The 19,727-nt window shown below is 38.2% G+C and overlaps 1 protein-coding gene across 2 annotated transcripts in view; it reads left to right on the forward strand.

Moving 5' to 3' along the window:
- The window catches only part of TRIP11 (thyroid hormone receptor interactor 11), a 63,494-nt gene that overhangs the window by 17,038 nt on the left and 26,729 nt on the right, over positions 1–19,727 (forward strand). For both annotated transcript variants that reach the window (XM_044917895.1, XM_044917896.1), the window contains exons 6-13: positions 1,617–1,782; positions 3,624–3,989; positions 6,250–6,290; positions 6,855–6,941; positions 9,989–10,201; positions 11,227–14,247; positions 15,193–15,333; positions 16,545–16,738. In XM_044917895.1, the coding sequence (XP_044773830.1) occupies positions 1,617–1,782; positions 3,624–3,989; positions 6,250–6,290; positions 6,855–6,941; positions 9,989–10,201; positions 11,227–14,247; positions 15,193–15,333; positions 16,545–16,738 (4,229 nt within the window). The remainder of the gene's footprint in view (positions 1–1,616; positions 1,783–3,623; positions 3,990–6,249; positions 6,291–6,854; positions 6,942–9,988; positions 10,202–11,226; positions 14,248–15,192; positions 15,334–16,544; positions 16,739–19,727) is intronic.

Below are 19,727 nucleotides of genomic sequence, written 5' to 3' on the forward strand. Positions count from 1 at the left end.
GTATATAAAATGTCTCTTTCCAAAATCACTTGGTTTTGAACATTTGTTTTTTTAAGTAGTTTATATTTCATTAGTCTCTACTTGCTATTGCATCTTGTAAAGTTGTCTTTTTTTTTTTTTTTTTTTTAAGGATTTTGTATTAGAGAGTGAGTGGGAGGGAGAGGGAGAGAGAATCCGGAGCACACTCCGCACTGAGCACAGAACCCAACGTGTGGCTTGATCCCATGATCTTGAGATCATGACCTGAGCTGAAATCAAGAGTTGGACGATTAGCCACCGAGGCTTACCAAAATGGTCTTTATTAAAACATTTCCAAGGTTGCTGAAGTTTCAGGGTTTAGGGTTAAAGGATATTGACGAAATGTTAATACTGTTCATTGTGAATAATTATTTTCCCTTAATGGTGGAATTTTGCTACTTTTTGTCAGTTATTATTTCAAGAAAAGTCTTAGTTACATAATTGTATCATATGGCAATGAATTGTTTTTAGTGTATAAATTATTGTCAGGCATATGGGGCACCTGGGTGGCTCAGTTGGTTAAGTGTCTGCCTTCAGCTCAGGTCATGATCTCAGGGTCCCAGATTGAGCCCCATGTTGGGCTCCGTGCTCAGTGGAGAGTCAGCTTCTCCCGCTCTCTCTGCTCCTCCCCCCCCCCACCCTGCTTGTCCTCTCTTGCACATAGGCACGTGCTCTCTCTCCCTCTCTCTCTCTCTCAAATAAATAAACTCTTTGAAATAAAAAAAAAAATTATCGTCAGGTGTAGAATTTTTCGTTTTTGGTTTTATTTTTATTACAATACTAACATGGGTGGGGTCCCAAGTCAGACTTGTGTTTGAATCCTGGACTCTGCTGTTTACCAGCTGTTGTACTTTGAGCAAGTTACTTAATCTTTCCAAGCTTCCGTTTTATCATCAGTATAGTAGATTTCATCATACCTGCCTTGTAGGATCATTTTAAGGTTTAAATGTGAAGCTGCTTGCCAACTGCTGGCACATAAATAAGTGCACAGGATTAAAGAATAACTTGTTTTCTCGGGAAATAGAAGCTAATTTACTGATTAGGATTCTTGGTTATAAGCAACAAAAACCACCTCTGGCTAAGTAAAGCAAAAGAGGATTTACTAGAAGGACCCAGGGTAGTCTGTCCCCAGGATTAAAAGAAGAATTGAGCATTCTGGTCTTGGGCAGGACAGGAATGGGAATAGGATCAGGGATCTAGATAGTGGGACACAGTGGACAGACTTTTCTGGGTGCAGCTATCACATTGCTTGTGGTCCTAACAATTTCCTTTTTTGAAGGACTAAGCTCAAGATCCAGATTCCTTAGGAGAGAGACTGGTGGTCTTAACTTGGGTAGCCAAGATATTTTTACTCAACTTTTGTTTCATTTTTTTTCTTGCTGGTATTCTCTCATTAAAGTAGAAAAACTGTTCTTAAGACCCAAGAAAGGAAAGAGTTGAATTTTTCAGATTTGTCCAGATTTGGGGCCTGTGTTTAAATTCTTTACAGCCTTAGCATGTTCAGAGAATTATTTTTAATACAGACTTTTGCACAACAATGAAATGGCTAGGTATGTCATTGATTATAAATGTAGTTAACCTTGTTTTTATTTTTTAAGGAACTCAAACAGACTCGAAGTCAGGAAATCGATGACCATCAACATGAAATGTCAGTTTTACAAAATGCATACCAGCAGAAATTGACAGAAATAAGTCGTCGTCATCGAGAAGAATTAAGTGACTATGAAGAACGAATTGAAGAACTGGAGAACTTTTTACAACAAGGTTGTTAGTTTTTGTTTTTTTAAGATTTTATTTATTTATTTGAGAGAACGAAAGAACACAAGGGGAGGAAGGGCAGAGGGAGAAGCAGGCTCCCCACTGAGCAGAGAGCCCAACTCGGGGCTCGATCCCAGGACCCTGAGATCATGACCTGAGCCGAAGATAGACGCTTAACGCACTGAGCCCCCCAGGCGCCCCAAGGTTGTTCGTTTTATTAACTTAATGGATTAGATGACAATTAAATGACAAGCCTAGTACTGTAAGACCAACACACTGATGTAAACTTGGACTACGTTCTAAAGAATGAGTGAATGACTAGTTTTTTCATCTGCCTGAGATTTGCAATGGCATCACTGTTGCAAGATTATGCAGAAATGGTAAGGTCCTTTTGCCTTTGTGGCAAATAGTTACAATATATAGATTTTTTTTCATTGTTTGGTGATGATACTTTGGTAATAAATGATTAGAAATATTTTCACTTTCTTTCAAACTCATATACATAGGTGTTTTAGTAGTTGATTCAAATAATATTTTTCCTCAACTATTTATTTAAAAATGCTTTATTATGGGGGTGCCTGGCTGGCTTAGTCAGTGGAGTGTGTAACTCTTAATCTTGGGATCATGAGTTTAGTCCCACATTGAGGATAGAGATTACTTAAAAAAAATCTAAAATAAAAATGCTTTATTTTGGTAACTTAACTTTTTTTTTTTTTTTTTTTTTTTTTTATTTATTTCTTTTTTTACTGAGCGAGAGAGAAAGGCAGAGGGAGACGCAGGCTCCCAAAGAGCAGGGAGCCCGATGCGGGACTCGATCCCAGGACCCCGAGATCATGACCTGAGCCGAAGGCAGACGCCCAACCATCTGAGCCACCCAGGCGCCCCAGTAACTTAACTTTTTAAAAGACTTTCTTTTCATAACAAAATTGAGAAGGAAGTACAGAGATTTCCCCTACCCTTACACATGCATAGCCACCCCCACTATCACTATTACTCATCAGAATGGTATATTTTTTTACCAAAGATGAACCTACATTGACAGATCATGATCCCTCAAAGTGTGTAGTTTACCTTAGAGTTCACTCTTGGTGTTGTACATTCTCTGGGTTGGACAGACATATGATACATATTCATCATTATAATATACAGAGTAGTTTCAGTGTTCTAAAAATCCTTTATGCTCTGCCTTCTCACCTCCCACGCACCCTCCTCCACAGTCTTTTTACTGTCTCTATTGTTTTGCCTTTTCCAGAACGTCACATAGTTGGAATCATACAGTATGTAGCCTTTTCAGATTGATTTCTTTCACCTAGTAATGTGCATTTGAGTTTCCTCCATGTTTTTTCATGGCTTGATACCTTAGTTTTTTTTAATGCTGAATAGTATTCCATTGCCTGGATGTACCACAGTTTATCCATTCACCTACTGAAGGACATCTTTGCTTCCAAGTTTGGCAGTTATGAATGAAGCTGCTATAAATATCATTGTTCAGGTTTTCATGTGGATAAGAGTTTTCAATTCCTTTGAGTAAATACTGGGGAGTGCAATTGCTGATCATATGTTAAGGGTGTAAAACTGCTGAACTGTCTTCCAAAAGTGGCTCTATTTTGCATTTTGCCAGCAATGAATGCGAGTTCTTACTGCTCCACATGCTCACCAGCATTTGGTGTTGTGAGTGTTCTGAATTTTGGCCATTTTAATTGGAGTGTAATGATATCTCATTGTTGTCTTAACTTTGAAGATTTTTCAAGTTCTCAAGTCTGTTAAATCTCTCGGTCGTATATAGCAAGCTACTTATCTCTTGGTAGTTGACATTGGCTGTCCTTGATTTTCTGTTTATGTTCTAGGTGGCTCAGGAATTGTAATAACTGATCACTCGAAAATCCATGAGATGCAAAAAACTATACAGGATCTACAAAATGAAAAAGTAGCGTCTATAAAAAGAATTGAAGAACTTGAGGATAAAATAAAAGACATAAATAAAAAATTATCTTCTGCAGAAAATGACAGGGAGATTTTGAGGAAGGAACAAGAACGCCTAAATGTTGAAAACAAACAAATAACAGAAGAATGTGAAAGCTGGAAACTGGAATGTAGGAAATTGCAGCCCGAGGCTGTGAAGCAAAGTGATACTGTGATAGAAAAAGAACGAATCCTTCCACAGAGTACATCGGTGGGAGAGGGAGTGCTCAAACTGCAGCGAGCACTGTCTGGTGTAAAAGGTTTGGAACTCACCTATAATTGGTGTTTTATTGCATATTAGTTTTTAGAGACAGACTGAGTACTTTATGGAAGTGGAGTATTCATGTAATTGACTGTAAAAGTGGAATAGAATTGTTTGGTTTTGGATTCAGTGCCATAATTAATGGATCACAAATAGGAATTTTCTACTAAAAAGTCTTCATTGTTGGCTGGATGTCTCTCAGCCTCCCTTTCTCATCCTTTAAGTAGTTACATGGAACTCATTGATGTAGGAGGCCATGTAGATTTCTGAGAAATGTATATATAGCTATTTATTGGGAGGAGGTATGAGCCTATTTCTGTTAGTCTGCATAGAACCAGATACTTTCCGAAACTCTAGGTTCCAGACCCTCCGATGAGGGAATGCAGCCTTCCTTTTTCAAAATTCTGTATTTCCTTTTGAAATGATGTCCTGTATCTAAGCAGACATGAGAGTGATAAGAGCCATAGGTCCTTCACCATTTTCCATGCTCAAGATGATACTTAGTTACCTGTGTTCTGTGTTAGAAAAAGTAAGTTATTAAATGAAATAGGCCAAACACCGGTGTTCATTCATGCCAGGAACACATAATGGGAGCTCTTACCTGTGAAGCTGTATTTTATTTTGCACTTTTGTCTTCTCACAATATAAACTCTCACTTTATGAACCGTTTCATTGCTGCTCTGGAGGTTTCTAGCCCTTGTGTGCTGTGTTCCCCCCACCCCTTGGCTAGTTGTTTATCGTGAGTTCCTGACCTGGATGGCCAACTCTATAAACTCCAATTAGAGTTAGGTTCAAAGTCACCATGTCCTCCTCCTCCTCTTCCTCTCCTTACCTTGGTGATTTACCAGAAAATTTGAAGTCATCACCTAGCATGTCCTGTAAGTTCTATTTCCTTAGCTTCTCTGGTTCAGTAATATTTCAGGATTATACCCCAGAGGAGCTCTAGGGTTTCTTAGAAGGGCCTCAGTCCTGGGAGCTGCCACGAAGGCAAAGAGAAGGCCATTCACTAGGGTTCTAGACTTCTCTCTCATTTGACTTCCAAGTAGCTCTGCTCCTTTCAAAATACATTTTTCCATTTATTTAGCATATTGGATGACTCATATGGGTTTATTTGCTTTCTTTTCTTTTTTTTTAAGGTTTTATTTATTTGGTGTTTTTTTTTTTTTAAAGATTTTATTTATTTGAGAGAGAGAATGAGATAGAGAGCATGAGAGGGAGGGGGGAGGGTCAGAGAGAGAGGCAGACTCCCCGCTGAGCAGGGAGCCCGACGTGGGACTCGATCCCGGGACTCCAGGATCATGATCTGAGCCGAAGGCAGTCGCTTAACCAACTGAGCCACCCAGATGCCCCGGGTTTTTTTTTTTTTTTTAAAGATTTTTATTTATTATTTGACAGAGAGAGACACAGCGAGAGAGGGAACACAAGCAGGGGGAGTGGGAGAGGGAGAAGCAGGCGTCCCGCAGAGCAGGGAGCCCGATGCGGGGCTCGATCCCAGGACCCTGGGATCATGACCTGAGCCGAAGGCAGACACTCAACGACTGAGCCACCCAGGCGCCCCAGTTTATTTGCTTTAAAAACAAATCTGCTGCCTTAGTCCTTCTTCCTCTTTTCCCCACTTCCATTGCCACTGAAAAACTTCAGCCAGTCATGATTTCTTTTGCCTGGTTATCTATAGCCGTTTCTTTTCTTTCTTTCTTTCTTTTTTAAAGATTTTATTTATTTGTTTATTTGTCCTAGAACCACTTCTGTATATGGATCTATCTGTAATTCCAGCTTGAATGGTCTTTTTATCTGTTGTCATGTCTAAGTCACTTTAGAGAATTGAGAGATTATTTTATCGTTGTGGTATAAATATACATTTTTGTCTTTAACCATTTCCCCCCAATCTCAGTCCCTTTACTGTTTCCTGCTACACAAACCAATCAACTCATTTTGAAACATTGTTATTAATGTTTTTATCAAGGCAATAACTTATAACTCATCCTCAATACAATTATAATTAATTCTTCTATGGTTCCATAGGACTGCATTTAATGGAGCGTCTAACTGGCATTTATATTTTGATTTCTTTGATACAGTCAAATAAAAATATAAAACAACAAAAATGCATTTCACTACGAACCATTTGGGCTTGCTGATTGTGCCTCTAAATAAATTTTACTTTAATTGAGTTTTATTCCTGAGTTTAATATAGGAGGTAATTATTAAGTTGAAGAATTTTAATGTCAGATTCATTGTTGTTTTTACAGATGCTGAAAATGAAATTTTGAGACTGAGTAATTTAAACCAGGTAAACTAATTTTAAAGAGAAAAAGCTTTTAGCTTTGATTTATCAAGAAAAAATATTTTGATTATTGTAATTGCTTGTTTTGTGTTTTTTACAAATTCACATGAACTTATCCTAGGAACTTGCATCTTAGTAATTTTATGTTTGCTGATTAATAACAAACTTTTTGAATCATAAATTGACATAATTTTAAAAGTTACATAATTTAAAAATGCAAGTATATCACTTTCAAGATTAATTTGACAGACATTATGTTTATAGACAGTGGAAGCAGATTTTCCACCACAGTGAGGAATGCATTTTGATTTCTCTGAAGGAATTCAGAGTTGCTTCTATTACTAATGATTAGAGGCTATTTTGTAAATGTATTTATATATTTTTTGAAATATAAAATTCTAAGAATATTTATAAAATGAGTGACTGGCTTTAGATGGTCCAGTGTTGCATGCCTATAATTTTTACGTATCACTAGAAAAATGCTGAGTACAAATGCACAATAGTACAGCTTGCTTGCTTTTTTGTAAACTTGAAATTTATCTGAAAAAATACTGTTTTAACATTTTTTAGGATAACAGTCTCGCTGAAGACAATTTGAAACTTAAAATGCATGTTGAAACTTTAGAAAAACAGACGTCCTTATTGAGTCAAGAAAAGGTAGGTACAGTAAAAATGGGGGCAGAATTAAAATGTGTGTATTACAGGTCACAGCCAAGGGCCAGTTTATATCAAAATGGAATGTTTAGGTCTTGAGAGTCCTGAGGATAAAACTGATGTCATTGATGCTTGTCAGACCAGGATGAGGTATTTGGGCAAAGTTCAAAGTATGAGAGGCTGGCCAGAGTTCACATTTACAGATGAGGCAGCCAGTAGGCATACAGTAGGAGCAAAAAAGATAGGTAAAGACTGTTTTGGTTTCTGATGAAGTCCGGACAGCAGCAACATACACAGGTGGTTCTAGAGTCTGGAGTGGCCGTAGTGGCGTCCTACAGAATCTACTAACTGCTCGAATGTCCTGGAACGTATCTGGTGTGGTGGAATTTCTTAGTGGTGAGGGATGAAGAGGGATACGTTCTCAGTGGTAGAGATAGAGTTTTTGTGTATATTGGTAGCAGGGTTGGAATAAGGTTCTGTAATGCAGTGTTGGGGATGGGGAAAGGTATTTTTATGTTTATAGTACTTGGGGATAATTCCCTGACTAAGACAGGTGCTTAAATGCAGGATAGTTCTAAGCTGGTATTATGAAGTTATATGCCCGTGTCTTAACTCAATTGAAAAAATTAATTTTTAAAAAATAATACATATTCACTGATGTACAAATTCAGTAATTCATATGGAAAACCTTTAGATGGTACAAATGGAGTATCCTTTGCACCTCTTTCGGTTGGCCTCTTTTCCAAAGACAGTCTTTTTAAAAATTTTTTTTTTCAGATTTTATTTACTTCTTTGAAAGGGGAGAGAGCGAGAGCGAGCGAGAGAACACACAAGCAGGGGGAAGGGTAGAGGGAGAGGGACAGGCAGACTCCCTGCTGAGCAGGGAGCCTGATGCAGGTCTCGATCCCAATCATGACATGAGCTGAAGGCAGACACTTAACCGACTGAGCCACGCAGGTGCCTCTGAAGGCAGTCTTTCTTACCAGTTTCTTGTATGTCCATCCTTCCAGACTACACTTATGTATGTATGATTATATAAATAGCTTTAAAAAAATACAACAGTTAACATACTATACATACTATTCATGTATACCTTAACATATTTTCAGCATCCTTCTACATTAGCTTATACGCAGTGTTTCTCAAAGGGATGTTATCAGCATGGAAATTTCTTAGTTTTATGCACTGTTGTATGCATTGTGGGATCCTTGCCCCCACCCTTTCTATCTACTAAAAGCCAGTGTCTCCTACACTTCTTAATTCTTATATTATCTATATTTTCTCTGCTCTTTTCTGCTCCCTTTGCATTCTGCTCCTTTCTCTAACTCTCCTAGGTGTACTTCGTAGTTTGCAGATCTCTGCGCATATCTGATAGATCTGTAACTTTGCCGTGATATTTTTGGATTCTGTAGCCAGGCCTGATAGCTGTTGCTCCTTTCTTTGATGTTAAGTAATCCTTCATAACTTGTCCTTTAATTTTCTCTGGTAACGGGTCTGCTCACTGCTTAAGAATGCCAAACGTACCTGCAAGGCCGTGCATGTTCTTAACATCTACCTGAGAAAAAACTTGTGATTCTCCTGATTGAACATATAACTATTTTTTTAAATTTAAATTCAATTAGCCAACATAGTACGTCATTAGTTTCAGATGTAGGGATCAGTAATTCATCAGTTGCATATAACACCCAGTGCCTGTCACATCACGTGCCCTCCTTAATGCCCATCACCCAGTTACCCCATCCCCCCCACCCATGTCCCCTCGTGCATATAACTTTAGAAAGGCATAAGAGAATGCTGTTTTCATCAACTGTAGTTCAGAATAAACTTTTGAATTGGAATTAAAATGAGAATCGTGAGGCAGATGTTCTAGTTGTCATTGGTCTGTGAGGTATGTATAGTCTCTTTATTTGTAGAAATTTAAGATTCTTATTTGCTTTAAAGTAGATTCCATAGAAGTTTGATATTTCTCTATTGGTGAAAGAAGGCTTTAAACTCTTGTATCACAAACATCACAATCAGGTTGAAACAGTGTTGGAGCATAGAGAACTGTCCCACTTCTGGAGTTTGGAGGAAAAGCATTAAATACCAGTAGAACAGAACATAAAATATAGTTTAAAAATCATATATAGATAGATAGATCTTTAAGACTGTTAAAAGTTGAGCAAGGGGAACCTAGTCTCTGCTCAGGTTGGTTGGCAAAGGAAGGAAGGAGCCTACTTTCTTGGGTCAAAGAAAAGTTTCATGTGCTGACAGGAGCCAGTAATAAGGGAAATTCCTTTAATGAGGGAAAAGAAGCCTTTTGTTTTCTAATTAGTGAATGAATGTTGATTTTTATAGATGTTTATTTAGTTTATGGTTGTTGGTGACTGGGCATTAGGGAATGGAAGTGCAGAGAGCTGGGAGACTTGGAACATTTTGAAGAGTGTGTGTGGGGCAAGAGAAGCAGCAGACAGAAGGGAAGCAGTGGTGGGAGTGGGATCAGGAAGGCTCCCAAATGGGAAAGTTTTTGTATAAAGAAGCTGGAGCTGGATGAACTTTAACAGTCATTCCATCTTGTCTTGGTGTTACAGAAATGTTTTTCTTGAAGCTGCACATAAAATTGCACGAGTGAAGGCTGTGATTTGTTGAATTTTTATTTATTATTTATTTTAAAGATTTTATTTATTTATTTGACAGAAAGACAGCGAGAGAGGGAACACAAGCAGGGGGAGTGGGAGAGAGAGAAGCAGACTTCCCGCTGAGCAGGGAGCCCGATGTGGGGCTCGATCCCAGGACCCTGGGATCATGGCCTGAGCCGAAGGCAGACGCTTAATGACTGAGCCACCCCGGCGCCCCGAATTGTTGAATGTTATGTATCGTTGCAGAAGTCTTATTCGGTCATGTTTCCGACACAGGCATCTGAGAATAGATTCCCAAGTTGTTCTGTTTATATATATATATATATATATATATATATATATATATATATATGTAATTTTTTTTTTTAAATCTTTCAGTGTCTTCTTCCAGTTGACAGTATATGTTGTTTTTCCCCCTTTTTATTATTTAAGGAAGAGCTTCAGCTATCACTTTTAAAATTGAACAGTGAGTATGAAGTAATTAAAAGTACAGCTGCGAGAGATATGGATTTGAATTCAACATTACATGACTTAAGACTGACTTTGGAGGCAAAGGAGCAGGAACTTAATCAGAGTCTCACTGAGAAGGAAATGCTTGTAGCTGAGTTAGAGGACTTGGACAGACAGAACCAAGAAGCTACAAAGGTAACACGATGTGAAAACCAGAGCTCTTCTCAGTATACTGAACACTGGAGTAACAAGTGAAAGTGATGGGTGTGATTTAAACATGTGATTTAATTAATATTTTGCTTCATTGATAATCTAATCATAGAGGTTGACAAACTTTTTCTGTAAAGGGTTAGATAGTAAATATTCTTTGGCTCTGCAGGCCATATAGTCGTCTCAGTCGTACTCAGCTCTGCTCTTGTGACATGTAAACAATGAGCGTGGCTGTAGCCTAGTAAGACTTGATCTACAAAAACAGGTGGCTGGGCGCCTGGGTGGCTCAGTCGGTTAAGTGACTGCCTTCGGCTCAGGTCATGATCCTGGAGTCCCAGGATCGAGTCCCGCATCGGGCTCCCTGCTCAGCAGGGAGTCTGCTTCTCCCTCTGACCCTCCACCCTCTCATGCTCTCTCTCTATCATTCTCTCTCTCTCAATAAATAAATAAAAATCTTAAAAAAAAAAAAAACAGGTGGCTGGCCGGGTTTGGCTCACGGGCTGTATGACTCCTACCCCAGTGTTGAAGAGTTGGAAATGAGCAACATACGTCATGTACCTTCTCTGGCTTTAAGTTCTAGTCTCTAATGAAATTGATTTGCTGTAAGGTGTTAGTAATTTTGTTGCGATTAAATGATGGGATTTAAAAAAAAAGATTTATTTATTTGAGAGAGAGAGAGTGTGTGTGGGCGTGCACATGAGCAAGACAAGGGACAGAGGAAGGGAGAGTCTCAAGCCGACTCCACATTGAGCGTGGAGCCTGACGTGGGGCTCGATCCCACGACCCTGAGATCATGACCTGAGCCGAAACCCAAGAGTCGGAGGCTTAACCAACTGCACCACCCAGGTGGTCCTAAATATTGGGATTTTTTTTAAAAAGTACTGTTTTAAGAAGGATTAGACGCATCTGAGGATTATTCTTCTATTATTTATGACATTTTACAAAATTTTTGTTAGGTACTAAAATGAGAGAATGTCTTAAAGTTACCATACAAATTATTTTTCTTTCAGCACATGATTCTGATAAAAGATCAGCTATCAAAACAACAAAATGAGGGAGACAGCATCATTAGTAAACTGAGAAAAGATCTAAATGATGAGAAGAGGAGAGTCCATCAACTTGAAGATGATAAAATGAACATGACTAAAGAGCTAGATGTGCAGAAAGAGAAGTTAGTTCAAAGTGAACTTGTCCTAAATGATTTGCATTTAGCCAAGCAGAAGCTTGAGGAGAAAGTAGAAGATTTAGTAGATCAGCTAAATAAATCACAAGAAAGTAATTTAAACATGCAGAAGGAGAACTGTGGACTTAAGGAACATATTAAACAAAATGAGGAAGAGCTTTCTAGAGTCAGGGATGAGTTAACTCAGTCTCTAAATCGCGACTCTGGCAGTGATTTTAAGGATGACTTACTTAAAGAAAGGGAAGCCGAAGTCAGAAATTTAAAGCAAAATCTTTCAGAAATAGAAAAGCTGAATGACAATTTAAACAAAGTTGCTTTTGATCTCAAAATGGAAAATGAAAAGTTGGTTTTAGCATGTGAGGATGTAAGACATCAGTTGGAAGAATCCATTGCTGGTAGCAATCAGATTTCTCTGGAAAGAAACACTCTTGTGGAGGCTCTAAAAATGGAAAAAGGACAGTTAGAAGCAGAATTGAGTCAGGCTGAACAGAGGCTGTTGGAAGAAGCCAGTAAGCACGAGCAGATGATTAAAGAACTGTCAAAGGCACGTGATTTGAGCACCTCTGCTTTACAGTTGGGACAGCAGCATTTAATGAAACTCAGTCAAGAGAAAGACTTTGAAATAGCAGAACTCAAAAAGAACATTGAACAAATGGATACTCATCATCAAGAAACCAAGGAAATTTTGTCATCTAGTTTAGAAGAGCAGAAGCACTTAACACAACTTATAAGTGAGAAGGAAATTTTTATTGAAAAACTTAAAGAAAGAAGTTCAGAGCTTCAGGAGGAGTTAGATAAATATACTGAGGCCTTAAGAAAAAATGAAATTTTGAAGCAAACCATGGAGGAAAAAGACAGAAGTCTTGGGTCCATGAAAGAAGAAAACAATCATCTAAAAGAAGAACTGGAGCGGCTCCGGGAGCAGCAGAGTCGAGCTGCACCTGTGGTGGAGCCCAAACCCCTTGACAGTGTTACTGAGCTAGAGTCTGAGGTGTTGCAACTGAATATTATAAAGGGGAATCTTGAGGAGGAAATAAAACATCATCAGAAGATTATTGAAGATCAAAACCAGAGTAAAATGCAGCTGCTTCAGTCTTTAGAGGAACAGAAGAAGGAAATGGATGAGTTTAAGTGCCAGCATGAGCAGATGAATGTCACCCATACCCAACTCTTCTTAGAGAAAGATGAGGAGATTAAGAATTTGCAAAAAACAGTTGAACAAATCAAAACCCAGTTGCGTGAAGAAAGACAGGGCGTTCAAACGGAGAATTGTGAGATCTTTCAAGAAACGAAAGTACAGAGCCTTAACATAGAAAATGGCAGTGAAAAACATGATTTATCTAAAGCCGAAACGGAGAGATTAGTAAAAGGAATAAAAGAACGAGAATTGGAGATTCAACTTCTAAATGAAAAGAATATATCTTTAACGAAACAGATTGATCAGCTGTCCAAAGATGAGGTTGGTAAACTCACTCAGATCATCCAGCAGAAAGACTTGGAGATACAAGCTCTTCACGCTAGAATTTCTTCAGCTTCCTACACCCAGGATGTTGTCTACCTTCAGCAGCAGCTGCAGGCCTACGCTATGGAGAGAGAACAGTTATTAGCTGTTTTGAGTGAGAAGACTAGGGAAAATAGCCACCTGAAAACGGAATACCACAAAATGATGGATGTCGTTGCTGCCAAAGAGGCAGCTCTCGTGAAGCTGCAAGATGAAAATAAAAAATTGTCCACTAGATCTGAAGGTGGTGGCCAAGAAATGTTTAGAGAAACTGTTCAGAATTTATCACGTATCATTCGAGAAAAAGACATTGAGATAGATGCATTAAGTCAGAAATGCCAGACCTTATTGACAGTTTTACAAACATCCAGCACTGGGAATGAGGTTGGAGGTGTTAACAGCAATCAGTTTGAGGAGCTTCTACAGGAACGCGACAAATTAAAACAACAAGTGAAGAAGATGGAAGAGTGGAAACAGCAGGTGATGACCACGGTCCAGAATATGCAGCACGAGTCCGCCCAGCTTCAGGAGGAACTCCATCAGCTTCAGGCACAAGTTTTGGTTGACAGTGATAATAATTCTAAATTACAAGTGGACTACACTGGCCTGATCCAAAGTTATGAGCAGAATGAAACCAAACTCAAAAATTTTGGGCAGGAGCTAGCACAGGTTCAGCACAGCATAGGGCAGCTCTGCAGCACCAAAGATCTTCTTTTAGGAAAACTTGATATTATTTCACCTCAACTCTCCTCCGGATCATCGCCTCCTTCCCAGCCAGCAGAGTCTCTTGGAACAGTTAAGCCAGATACATCGAGGGAGTCTTCTACACAGGAGCTAGAAGAGCTAAGAAAGTCACTGCAGGAAAAAGATGCAACAATTAAAACGCTCCAGGAAAATAATCACAGGTTGTCTGATTCGATTGCTGCCACCTCAGAGCTAGAAAGAAAAGAACAGGAACAGACGGATTCAGAAATTAAGCAGCTAAAGGAGAAACAAGATGTCTTACAAAAGTCACTTAAGGAGAAAGACCTCTTAATCAAAGCCAAAAGTGATCAGTTGCTTTCTTTAAATGAAAATTTCACCAACAAAGTGAATGAAAATGAACTTTTGAGGCAGGCAGTAACCAACCTGAAGGAGCGGATATTAATTTTAGAAATGGACATTTGCAAACTAAAAGAAGAAAATGAAAAAATAGTACAAACAACCAGGGAAAAGGAAACAGAGTATCAAGCATTACAGGAGACTAATACAAAGTTTTCCATGATGCTTCGAGAAAAAGAGTTTGAGTGCCATTCAATGAAGGAAAAGGCTCTCGCGTTTGAGCAGCTACTGAAAGAAAAAGAGCAGGTATGTTGGGGATGGAATTGTATACAGGAAAATTGGGGTGGAGAAGATTTTCCAATGGGTTGATTACTTTATAGATAATTATGTTTGAACGGGAATGTGAAGTTGTTCGTTCAGAAATACTCATTTCAGGGTTTTATGAAATTTTCCTCAAAGGTACCTGGAGGTTTCACCCCTAAATTACTAGATCTTTCCAAACATTTTTAGCAACAGGTTAATTTAAATAGAAAAAAAGACTTTAGTAGCAATTAATATTTTTCTTTAGAAAACAGAAGTATTGAAATGACTTCCCTGTCTTTTCTTTGCCAGTGACTTGTACTTTCTGAGGAACAGTTGTGCAGGCCTGCTGAATGAACGCACACACACATAACTCTCTCTCATACTCTTTTGATTGATTTTGGGATCTGTGAACACTTTGTTGTATAGGGTAAATTTGAAGAGATTGTGTCTTTTGAATTAAAACCTTTTTTTTTTTAAAAGATTTTATTTTATTTGAGAGTGAGAGAGAGAATTCTTTAATTTTGTCTTCCAAAATAGTTTATTTGAAAAGTTGAAAAGATAATAGAGTTCCCATATACCTCACACCCAGTTTCCCTTGTTTATTAACATCTTAGATTACTATGCTATACTTGTAACAACGAATTCACGAATATTGATATATTACTATTAACTGAAGTTCCTACTTTTTTTTAAATTCCTTAATTTTTTTTTTTTTTTTTTTACAAAAAAATTACCAAATGTCTTTTTTCTGTTCAGGATGCCATCCAGGATAACACATTATATTTAGTTGTCATGTCTCCTTAGGCTTCTCTAGACTGACAGTTTCTCAGACTCTGTTTTTGATGATGTTGTTATGGTTAACCGTATCTCAAAATTAATTATTTAATGAAGAAAACGTGTCCTTTTAAATGTGTTTTTCTTAAGGCTAAAGTTATTTCTTTCCAAAAGGGCAAGACTGGGGAGTTAAATCAGCTTTTAAATGCAGTTAAATCAATGCAGGAGAAGACAGTTAAGTTTCAACAGGAGAGAGACCAGGTCATGTTGGCCCTGAAACAGAAACAAATGGAAAACAGTGCTTTACAGAATGAGGTATGCTTTTACTCTAAAGAAATTGATTCAAGCAATAAGCTTAGTAATTGTTAAGAAAACTAGAATGAATTATTAAAATTAATTTCTCTCTTAGGTGATTTTTTCTCAGTCTTCCTCCGATGTGTTATATTGTAGGATCTTCACCTCCCAGAGTATATATTATTTCAGTTTTCAAAAGTGAAAACCATGGCATATCTTGGGTATAAAAAAAAGTTTCCCATTGATGCAATCACTGTAGAAAACAGTATGCAGGTTCCTCAAAAAATTAAACACAGAAATACCATATAATCCAGTAGTCCATTACTGAGTATTTACCCTCCAAAAATGAAAACACTAGTTCAGAAAGGTACATGCATCCTCATGTTTACTGAGCTAAGATAGGGAAGCCACCTAAGCGTCCATTGATAGATGAATGAATAAAGAAGTGGTGTATAAATGGAATATTACTCATCTGTAAAAAGGAATGAGATCTTGCTATTTGCAACAACATGGATGGACCTGGAGGGTGTATTATGCTAAGTGACATAAGTCAGACAGAAAAAGGAAAATACCGTGTGATTCCACTTAGGTGGAATCAAAAAAAAACAGTGAAACGAGACAGAATCATAAACATGGGGAACAAACTGGTGGTTGCTAGCAGGAAGGGGTTTAGGGAAGATGGGCAAAATAGGTCAAGGGGATTAAGAGGTAAAATTTTCTAGTTTTAAATAAGTCAAATAAGGGCTGAAAAATACATCATAGTGAATATAGTCAGTAAATTATAATAATGTATGATGATATGATAACTACACTTACCGTGGTGAGCAGAGTGTAACATGTAGAATTGTTGAATCACTATGTTGTATACTTGAAATTCGTATAATATTGTCAAATACACTTCAGTTTAAAAAAAAAATTCTCACCCATAACGTATGAAAAAATGAGATTTTTACTGAAAAAGTGGTCTGTCACAAAGAGCCTTGTACTTGGTACAATTCCATTTTTCATTATAGCCACAGGGAATGAGCTCTTAAAAAATAAAACTTCCAGATGAAAAGTCAAGTTGATTTTTGGAGACTTTTTTCCTAATATAAATACATCTTGCAATATGAGTAATTAGTATATAATTAATATACTTCAGTAATGGGCAAAAGATTTGATAACAAAGTGGCTTGTAGAGGGGAAAGGGGAACATTTTATAGAAGAAAAATAAAGAGGTGTCCTCTGCCTAGGTTCAACATTTACGCGACAAAGAATTACGCTTAAACCAGGAGCTAGAGAGATTGCGTAACCATCTTTTAGAATCAGAGGATTCTTACACACGCGAAGCTTTGGCTGCAGAAGATAGAGAGGCCAAACTGAGAAAGAAAGTCACAGTATTGGAGGAAAAGCTAGTTTCATCTTCCAATGCAATGGAAAATGCAAGGTAACTTTTCCCTGTTTTTAGCACTCACATTAGTTGAACACTTCTTTATAGTTTTGTTTTGTTTTTTTTAAAGATTTTATTTATTTATTTGAGAGAGAGAGAATGAGAGACAGAGAGCACGAGAGGGAAGAGGGCAGAGGGAGAAGCAGACCCCCTGCTGAGCAGGGAGCCCGATGTGGGACTCGATCCCGGGACTCCAGGATCATGACCTGAGCCGAAGGCAGTCGCTTAACCAACTGAGCCACCCAGGCGCCCAGTTGAACACTTCTTGAGTGTCAGAATCAGTAAGCATTTTTCCTGGCTTACCTCAATTTACTCTTACGAAATTCATTATCTCCAAATGACAGATGAAGATACTAAGGGTAAAGAGGTTTATTAGTAAGCTGCCCAAGGTCAGATGCAGAGTATGTGTGTGTTTCATGTTCGGGTCTGTAACTCTTGACCAGATCTGGCATTCAAACAGCTCTCTCTGAATCTGTCTTTTCTTTTTTCCTTTTTAAAAAAATAATTTTATTTATTATTTACTTTTTATTATAAGTGTACTAACTACCACCCTAGATAATTGCCTCTCACTGTTTTAAGAGTTTAGACTTAAATTCTGATTTTCTTTTTTTTTTTCTCCTGACGGATTTTAATTGACTTTGTCATGCTCCCAAAGAACTAATTTGACATATGTGGTTTTATTCGTGATCAAATGATCTAAGGTTGAATAAAGTTTGGATATTAGAAGGGAGAGAGTAAAGGAAGTAGCAAGGTAGGGGCTCCTGGGTGGCTCAGTCGTTAAGCGTCTGCCTTCAACTCAGGTCATGATCCCAGAGTCCTGGGATCGAGCCCTGCATCGGGCTCCCTGCTCCGCGGGAGGCCTGCTTCTCCCTCTCCCACTCCCCCTGCTTGCGTTCCTGCTCTTGTTGTCTTTCTCTCTGTCAAATAAATAAAATCTTAAAAAAAAAAAAAAAAAAGGAAGTAACAAGATAAAGACCTAAGTCAGTATGAATGAGCTCTTGGTTTGTTGGAACTTTTGAATTACTAGGTCCCTGCTTCTATATTTTTATTTTATTTTTACTAGAGTACCAGTTTATTATAAAAGGCCTTAACTCAGGGAACAGCAGATGGAAGAGATAGGTAGGGCAAGGCATGGGGTAGGGATGCAGAGCTTCTAGCTCCCTCCCAGCAGGCAGCCCTCTCTACATCTCCCAGTGCTCACCAGCCTGGAAGCTTTCCAAACCCTCTCCTTGTGAGGTTTTATGGAGGCTTCATTATGGAGGCATGATTGATTCCTTACTTATATATTTTAACATTTTATTTCTCTCAGTAAAATCTATTTTCTTGGGGTGCCAGGGTCCTGGGATCGAGCCCCACATCAGGCTCCCTGCTCAGCGGGGAGCCTCCTTCTCCCTCTCCCTCTGCTGCTCTCCCTGCTTGTGCTCTCTCTCTCAAATAAATTAAAAAAATAACTTTTTAAAAAATAATGTATTTTCTTTTTTTCCCTTTTTATTATAAAAACCCATTTTGTACTTCAGGAAAATTACGTAAACCAAAAAGAACATAAAGTCACAGTCCCATCCAGAGATAATCCTTTTTTTGTGCCTTTTCATGCTTCTTATATATGTATGTATATGTTATATATATATATTTTTTAAGTAGGCCCCCAGGCGGGGTTTGAACTCACGACCCTGAGATCAAGACCTGAACTGAGATCGAGTCGGTTGCTCAACTGGCTGAGCCACCCAGGCACCCCATATTATATGTATTTTTAAAAGCAAAATTAAGGTCATACTGTTGATAGTATTTTGTAATCTGCTTCCATACTTGATAATATGAGTATGAGCACATGTTAACCCATGTTTCTGCATTATCATTTTATGGCTACATAGCATACCATTATTTGGATTTTCCATAACTTCTTTAATCCAGTCATTTATTATTGGACATTTAGAAGTGTTTCAACTTTTCAGAATTACTAAGAAAGCTGTCATGATATCCCAAGATAGGTATTTTTGTGTTGATGACAAATTATTTCCTTAGCTTCAATTTTCAGAAATGGCAGGTCTGGTTCAAAGGGCATTTTTAAAACTTTTGAGATGTACTGCCAAATAATCTTCCAGAAAAATCATGTCCATTTATATTTCCATTAGTGGTATGTACATCTTTCTGTTTTTCACTGTGTATGATGCTGAGGGGATACAAGGACATAGTAGATATTACCTCTGTCTGCAAAGAGATTATAGGCCAGTGGAGACCGTATTTCTGAGGTGAACTCCGCTGCTTTGCAAGGAATATTGTACCTTCAGTCTCAGAAAGAAAACTTGTTTAAAATGGTAATGAAAACGAGTGATCATTTGTGTATGTGTTTCACATTGGCAGAAATGCCAAAACATTCTCAGGCAATAAAATTAGATAATCTTCGAATTTTGGGGTCCTTATTTTCTCTAATTAAAATAGTTTCGGGGCGCCTGGGTGGCTCAGTTGGTTGGGCGACTGCCTTCGGCTCAGGTCATGATCCTGGAGTCCCGGGATCGAGTCCCACGTCGGGCTCCCTGCTCAGCAGGGAGTCTGCCTCTCTCTCTGACCCTCCCCCCTCTTGTGCTCTCTATCTCATTCTCTCTCTCAAATAAATAAATAAAATATTAAAAAAAAAATAGTTTCTGGGCTATCTGCACCCTCATTAGCCTTATTTTGCGTTATCACCTACATCCAGCCAAACTGTCTTATTCAGTCCTTTAGCTAGAGATACTGTTTTCCTATTTCCTCTGCTTTTTCTTTTCTTTTCTTTTTAAGATTTATTTATTTATTAGGGGGAGAGAGAGAGAGCATGTGGGGGCGCATGCGTGAGCAGGGGTGGGGGGCGGAGGGAGAAAATCTACAGCACACTCCCCACAGAGCCCGATGTGGGACTTGATCTCACGACCCTGACTGAGATCATGACTTGAGCCGAAATCAAGAGGTGGATGAATCACCGAGGCACCCCATCTTCTATTTTTTCATTTTA

Source organism: Neomonachus schauinslandi, chromosome 9 (genome assembly GCF_002201575.2).
Source record: "Neomonachus schauinslandi chromosome 9, ASM220157v2, whole genome shotgun sequence".
NCBI lineage: Eukaryota > Metazoa > Chordata > Mammalia > Carnivora > Phocidae > Neomonachus > Neomonachus schauinslandi.